The sequence below is a fragment of the Antrostomus carolinensis genome, unplaced genomic scaffold, assembly GCF_000700745.2.
Source record: "Antrostomus carolinensis isolate BGI_N321 unplaced genomic scaffold, ASM70074v2 scaffold30296, whole genome shotgun sequence".
Lineage (NCBI taxonomy): Eukaryota > Metazoa > Chordata > Aves > Caprimulgiformes > Caprimulgidae > Antrostomus > Antrostomus carolinensis.
The window spans coordinates 12,878-20,037 of NW_010324409.1; the positions used below are offsets into that span (position 1 = coordinate 12,878).

A 7,160-nucleotide genomic window follows, 5' to 3' on the forward strand; every position below is an offset into this window, starting at 1 on the left:
AGCTCGTCTCTGGAAAGAAAAAGAGTTTTAAGCCAGTTAACATGCCATGGGGAAGTATGGCATGTGGTCAGTCTGCCTCTATTCAAACAAGCCTCATCTCTGTTGCTATGGAATTAGTGCAGAGCTCCCATCGACAGTGAAATCAGCTCCCTGCTTCAGTGCCGACTGTCAGCAGCTTATCCAGGTGGAAGAGCTCTGCACCCCTCAGTCCCTCTATCTGCATCAAGTGCTGAGCACCCCAGCAGAAATATCTCCTTTTCTTCCTAGTGCTCAGAGGACATCCTCTTGATCAGAAACAGAATCACTAAACATATACTCCCCATCCTTCCCCCACCATCTGAAAAGGGCTTGTAAGCTCTAGAAATTGGCAATCAGAGAACAAACGAGATGGAGCTGTTAACAGCAGGCACACAACAGTAAGTGAAACAAGCAGAAGGGCTCTGGAAAGCTTCAGCCATCCCCATGGCTGCTCATAGGGCCTGCTTGGCTCTGTACGAGGGACTGTGCCAGCATGGGAGCCTGCCCTTACAAGCAGTGACTCTGGGCTGGCACAAGTTCCTCTGTCTATGCATAAGAGATGGCTTTCTGCCCTCAAGAGCTTGTGGGCATGGGTCCCACAGGACACGTGGGGTAGCTATCTCCTCCTCCCTCCCCCACAGAGTTTGGCAGCCAGACCTAGCTCGGGTGGTCTGAGTTTATAAGCACCCCATGGGAAAGGCCTTGAGGCTCCTGTTGCTGGGAGTTGGACAATATGGAGCCAAGCGCACACGGCATAAAGCATGATACCAGCTGGGCCAATTTGCTACCCGTGCCAAAGAGATTCAGTGCCATGAGAGCGTCTTTAGCCTGTTTCAGCTCATGTGGCATCCCTCATTGTCTGCTGGTGACAAGCCCTCCCTATTCTCTTCAGCCCACTGGCAAGAATTACTTACCCTCCCCTTTTTCCCTTTTCAAGTATGTGTTAATTTATTTACCACTCCTGGAGGATAAAGAATTAACATACATCACCAGAATCCAAGGCAACATGAACAGGTACTTGTGGGTAAGTCTGCTTACCTCTGGGATCTAAAGGAATATTGTATGTGTCCCCAAGAACTACAAAGATTAGGCAGAGCAGAGAGAAAAGGGGAGGGAAGAGAGAAAAAGAAACGCAAAGTGCAAAAAGACAGGTTAGAGACCACCATCCCTTTGAGAACAAAGCAGATATTAACACAGAGCAGCCACAGACAGCTACACAGGAGAGCAGGCAGAGTACCTCCAAGGCCACAATCAGAGCAGAGATCACAGGGGAAAGGCAGAGTCCAACCTCCTTCCCCTGCCAGAGACACTGTTTGTATTGTTATTGTTTGTATTTAGCAAGACACCTCATTCCAAATCAGTTCAAACTCACTTTCAAGGCAATGGAAAGCTTCCCCTCATGCCAGCAGCAGTTTACTGGTCCTTGAAATGAACCACACAGCCCATATAACCTTCCCAAGGATCTGAGCAAAGCCATCCCACCCTCATTGTGCACATTAGCTTCCCTGCATGGCTATACAGGGCCCTACAGAGCCGTTCAGTGGGCAAGAGCAAGGGATTGGCATCACCACACCTAAATGATCAACTTTGCTTTTGCTGCCACTTGAGGGAAACGTCACAGAAAAATATGGATGTATTTCCCACCACTTGGGATCATTGTGGGAGTGATCTAACCCAACTCCAAACAGCCAGACCTGACCTAGTGACTGGAAGCTGTCATTAGAGAGGCACCCTTGGGGGCAAGTCACCATCCCAAAGCAGATGCCTCTGTTCACAAAAGCAACTCTCCCCTTGAACTCCACTGACATAATCACCTCTGATCTGACGACGTCAGGTCCAAAGCCTGACAGCGACCACAACTTCACCAACATTCAGTAACCAGCATCACTCAAAATGAGAACAGCTCTGCCCTGCCTGGGTGCCCCGTGGTGAGCTAGGTCTAGCTTTTGGAGCAAGCTGCAGAGCTGTTTCTGCATGAGAACAACGCTGGCAGAGCATCCGGCAGCAGATGGTCCCTAGGGCCTGACTGCAGACAGAGAGAACATGATTTACAATATTTGGATTGTGGGTCATCTCACGCATGGCTCTGAAGTACAACATGTCAACTCAAGGTACCAGATCTGTTAGTTAACTGATTTCAAGCTTTAATAATTGAGGAGACCACAAAGAGGCATCCAAGGGTTCATGAAGGAGCTGGGAGCTGCTGCTCTGCACAGAACCAAGACTCATGCTCTAGCAGATAGGTTACATGAGACAGCAGCTCTCAGCTTCTGATCTATGTATTTCTTTCTGGAATTAGTCTCTTTAGCATCCTGCAGAGCAGAGCTAAAACTTGTCTCTCTGTTAGGGCACATGGCACATGAATGGCTCAGGAGTCCCAGCTTGATCACGGCTAGATGCTGAGGAGAATATTGTTGCTGCTGCTGTTATACTCTGACCAGAGGAAATGTCAGAGAAAGGCAGCAATTCATCAACACACAGCCCAGCTAAAGCTAACTCAGCTGGACCAGCCACCCTCCCTCCAGTACAGTCACAGAGGACCAGCCCAGTGCCAGATTTGAACCTAAATGACAAAGACATCCTCTCTTGATACCACAAAGCACATCAGCAATAAACACCATCCCAAGAGTACCTGATAGCAGCAAATGTGGAAGGCCAGGAGGGAAACTCCCTTGGAGTTCTCTAGATAACCAACTATATGGTCATGGCAGATTGGAGGACAAGACATACCACAGGGTGAAGGACAGGAGGAGAACAAGCTCACAGCGCATGATGAGGTTTGATTTTTTTTAGGGAAGATGTCCAGACAATTTGGGGAAGGAACTGCATGCCCAAACAAGCCCCATGCATGTACGTACCTTGTGATGCCAGCATAGCACCTGCTGTCTCCTGGAAATCCAACAATTGCTGTAGGAAAAGGATGGCCTGGAAGCAAGGGAGGGAAGTTATGACTATATAAACAGTATATCTCCTATGCTCTGCTGTTAAGGATCATGAAGGACCACTTGTCTCCCTACACTTAAAAGCCTTCAAGAAACACCCATCTGAGTTTCTGGGGTTTACCCACACAGTCACATTATGGCTTAGCAAGGGTAACTAGCTCATCTTTCCACAGAAGCCAGTTAATTGCCCTTCCAATACCAAGACAGGTTAACTTAAGAAATTTCCCTCCTGCCCTTTTAAAAACCTCTTCAGAAGCTGTTTTTCCACAAAGGATGGTTCAAAACATCATCACATACATTGCTGGTGAGTTCATGAACTGTCCCATCTTTTGGCATGTTATATTCCTTGTCCGGATCATTCTAAGAAGGGAAGAGAGAGAGACATAAGGTAAGCGTGTAAGAAAATTGAAGGCATCTACAACTGCTGATGCAAGTGAACTGTAGGCTGTTTATCCAGCCTCTCTCAACATCCTCAGACCCGTCCCTTGCAGTGCCATCTCCTGGTGCTCAGAAACCACAGCTCCTATACACCAGCAGCTCAGAACCACTGGGATTTGTTCAGCATGTGACTGGGAAATGTTCAGCTCACCTACCAGGCAGTGCATTCACCAAGCCCACCTTACACAGGAACAGTTTAACACGAGCCCTCAGAAACTATTCCAGACAGCAATTTTCCTTTCTTTTTAAATAGGATTAAATTCTGAGATTGACTTCATAGCTGCAGAGGCCTGGAAGATCACGTAAAATTACTTGTAGTATGCCTGTTAAGGGCCTGTTTGAAATCAGTACCAAGCATTTGGTGTTTGCAGCTGACTGTCCAAAGTGTGGCAGCAAGTTCCTGCTTTAGAGTCAGAAATTATGTGGTCTCACGGAAAGCTGAAAGCTAAACTAGGGGTTCTGCTCAGAAAACCCCTCTTCCAAGCCTGCTGGTCTTGCCAGAGAGAACATTGAGGAGAATCCTACCTTAATGTTGTCTGCAAACTCTTCCAGTGCCTTCGCACCAGTGGTCTCCATGGAAGTGATCAGCCCTGGCAGTTTGTTCTTAGTGCCTGCTGCAGTTCCCTGGAATAGTTCCGTAACAGATCAGAGAAGGAACACATGAACTTTCATCCAGCACCTACCCTCACTGATCCCCCACCCCAGCATTTCATTCTCAATTCCCCATGTGCCAGGAGAGTATTTACAGCACCATCCTGCGTTCTTCTGTCAGCCACAAATTGAAGATGTGACCAGGAGTTGCTGTCTCTCACATTTGCTCTTACATAGTACCTGATACAAGAGGTTGGTGCATCACAGTCACTAGCTGGAAAAAGATGGAAAGGACCCTTGGTAAACCTGAATGCCATGTTTGATACCTGGAGAACCTTGTGGCACAGTTCGAGCAGGGTCTCCTCAGAGCAGCCCATCTCCCAGATGTCTCTGAGCACAGTCTAAACTAAGCTCAACAGTATCAGAGATGAAACACCTCAGAGGCCATGTATACAGCAGAATAATGTAGATGATCCATCAGTGGGGCATGACTTGGACTCAAAAGAACTGCTGTTGAGAGATGCTGAATTGCTGCTTCCCCATCACAGAAAGCAGAAAGCTGCATTTATGTCACTTCCCATCCACGCTGGAGGACGGAAGCAGCACAGCTTTGTTCAAAGTCACTGTGATAATCCCTTTCAAAAAGTTCTCCAGACAACCCAAGCCACAGGTCCCTCTCCAATCCCATCACGCTTACCTGCAAGACCTGATCAAATTCTGGCTTCATCTGCTTAAGATGCTTAAGGATGGGGAAGATTGTGAGTACAGCCGAATAGTCGTGTCGGATGATGGCTTTCCGGGCAGCTGAGACAATGTTATCCCCCTCCATGATCAGGTTATCTAATGATTCCTGCAACAAAGCCAGACAGTCAGAAGATCTTACAGCAGCCTTCCAGTACCTGAAGGGGCTACAAGAAAGCTGGAGAAGGACTTTTCATAAGGGCAGTTAATGACAGAACAAGGGGAAATGGGTTTAAGCTGAAAGAGGAGAGGTTTAGATTGGATATTAGGAAGAAATTCTTCACTGTGAGGGTGGTCAGACACTGGCCCAGGTTGCCCAAGGAAGTTGTTGATGCCCCCTCCCTGGAAGTGTTTAAGGCCAGGCTGGATGAGGCTTTGAGCAACCTGGTCTAGTGGAAGGTGTCCCTGCTGATGGCAGGGGGGTTGGAACTGGATGAGCTTCAAGGTCTCTTCCAACCCAAACCCTTCTATGATTCTAAGAAAGCAGCATGACTTTTGCCCAGGCAGCACAAGGGGCTCAATGCAGGATACCTTTTAAGGATGCCAATTTAGCTGATTTGTGGTACCCAGTGAGTGACACTGAGCACATGTTCTCCGGGGTCTGTGCAGGCCTTGGTTCCCTAAACAGGTCCTTGAGGGCAACACTAGCAGTGGTGGTGCTCTTGGGCACCCACAGCAGGTAGTGGAATACGCATCCTCACAACGAAGAGGAAGGGAAAAGGACTTTGTATGTGTCCTTTACAAGAGAAGCCAAGCAGAGAGGCTCAACTAACCTGGATGAGAGAATCGAAGGTCTTCTTCTGGTGGTGCTCTGGGACGATTTCTGTCAGGAGCTGGTATTCGCTCTGGGCCAGTTTGACAAAGGCACTAACGCAGTGAATGTACGCGTCAATCTCGATGTCAAAGACGTCGTCCCTCCCTGGAAGGACAAGATGGCTTTAAGGGAGAACAAAATCTACACTGAGCTTCCAGCAGCTCTGCTCACTCCAAGGCCTTGGTTTACACAAAGAGCACAAGATTCTTCTGGAAAAGGTGATTCTGGCTTTGCACCCATCCTTGTGTGAGAACAAGAGCCATCTTTTCACCAGACTGCCCCCTGGGTTTGTGCATGAGTCACGCAGAGTCATCTGCAGTTCAGCAAAGAGGCACATCAGGACACCAGCTCTTTCCAGCCTCACGACAGAAGGCAAGTTTGGAGCTCTTCTGGGATACAGACTAAACTTAACCAAGGGCTTGAACACAGAGTACTAAACTCAGGAAGGTCTGAGGTGAATTATTCAACATCTCTGCTTGTATTGTTAGAATTCCTTATCTCCATCCATCACGCAGATGAAGAACTGCCATTTTGCATCAATGTTTCTGGGAAATTAAGGCTGTTTTAGAAGGCAGCCTCTTCCCACAGGCAGAAACAGCAGATAAAAACCAGGCAGATGAACATTTAAATCCTATGAAGCAGGAACATCAGCACAGCTGTGAGCTATCTGCCACACAATGCTGCATACAAATGCAAATATTTGAGTCCCAGCATACTAATGTCTCCAAGATCCACCAAAGAACCTATATGGTAGGCATGAGAAGTGGCAGTACGATACAAGGGCCCACACCAACTCATGCCAACTGCTGGCTGGATGTGTCAGCAGGAGAGACACAAACAGATTCACACCATCCTGCATCACTCAGACTCCTGTAGTAACCACTACAGGACGGTAAGATTATAGAGAAAGGCTGTCTCTAAGCTATGGGCTGCTGCTTCTCTCCCCCCAGCAACATCTGAAGCTTTTGATGGAGAAAGAACCAATTCTTCCCTAGGCTGACAGGTCCCTCAGGTTGATCTTTTAAAAATAATGGTCAGCAGGGGACACAGACACGTGATGCAGTTTTACAGACTGCCTACAGTGGAGTGGCCCACATGCTCCATGTGACCCCTCTCCTGTCTGCTTCACTCCAGCACTGAACAAGCCAGTAGGTACCTATAGGAAAGTGCCCCTCAGCATGGTGGCCACCAGTCTTTGGTTGGACAAAGTTGGGCTTCCCTGTTTGAGGGCTTGGGGTTTGTGTGATTAGTAGGAGTGAATTCTACTGAGAAGAGCCAGAGCTTCTTAGCCAGACAAGGCCCATGCTCCAGGACTGTCCACGCAGATGAACAGCCACTGGCTACAAAACTAGTGTGAAACATGCTGAAAAGAAGGGATGTTATCCAGCTTGTTATCAAGTGACAACATGGTACTTACCAGCAGCTGGCCCATGCTTGTCGCTCAGGGTATCGGAAAGGTGTTTAACTCGTAAATCATGCTCATGACCTAGTGAGATGTCAGCCGGCACAAACAGAAGGCGCAATTTATCCAGGGTGGTTACAGCATGGATGCTCACACTGGCTGGAAGCTGCTTCAAGCTTGGCTTATTTGATCTGATGGACATGGTTTTTTCCCT

General features: G+C 48.0%; 1 protein-coding gene across 1 annotated transcript in view; it reads right to left on the reverse strand.

Annotated features, from left to right (window-relative positions):
• Nucleotides 1-7,160, reverse strand: part of EXOC7 (exocyst complex component 7) — a gene marked incomplete at its 5' end in the record, with an annotated part of 21,703 nt that overhangs the window by 3,321 nt on the left and 11,222 nt on the right. The window contains 7 exons of the mRNA XM_029085695.1: nucleotides 1,004-1,095; nucleotides 2,877-2,943; nucleotides 3,258-3,320; nucleotides 3,924-4,022; nucleotides 4,687-4,839; nucleotides 5,504-5,649; nucleotides 6,962-7,030. Coding sequence (XP_028941528.1) covers nucleotides 1,004-1,095; nucleotides 2,877-2,943; nucleotides 3,258-3,320; nucleotides 3,924-4,022; nucleotides 4,687-4,839; nucleotides 5,504-5,649; nucleotides 6,962-7,030 — 689 coding nt within the window. The remainder of the gene's footprint in view (nucleotides 1-1,003; nucleotides 1,096-2,876; nucleotides 2,944-3,257; nucleotides 3,321-3,923; nucleotides 4,023-4,686; nucleotides 4,840-5,503; nucleotides 5,650-6,961; nucleotides 7,031-7,160) is intronic.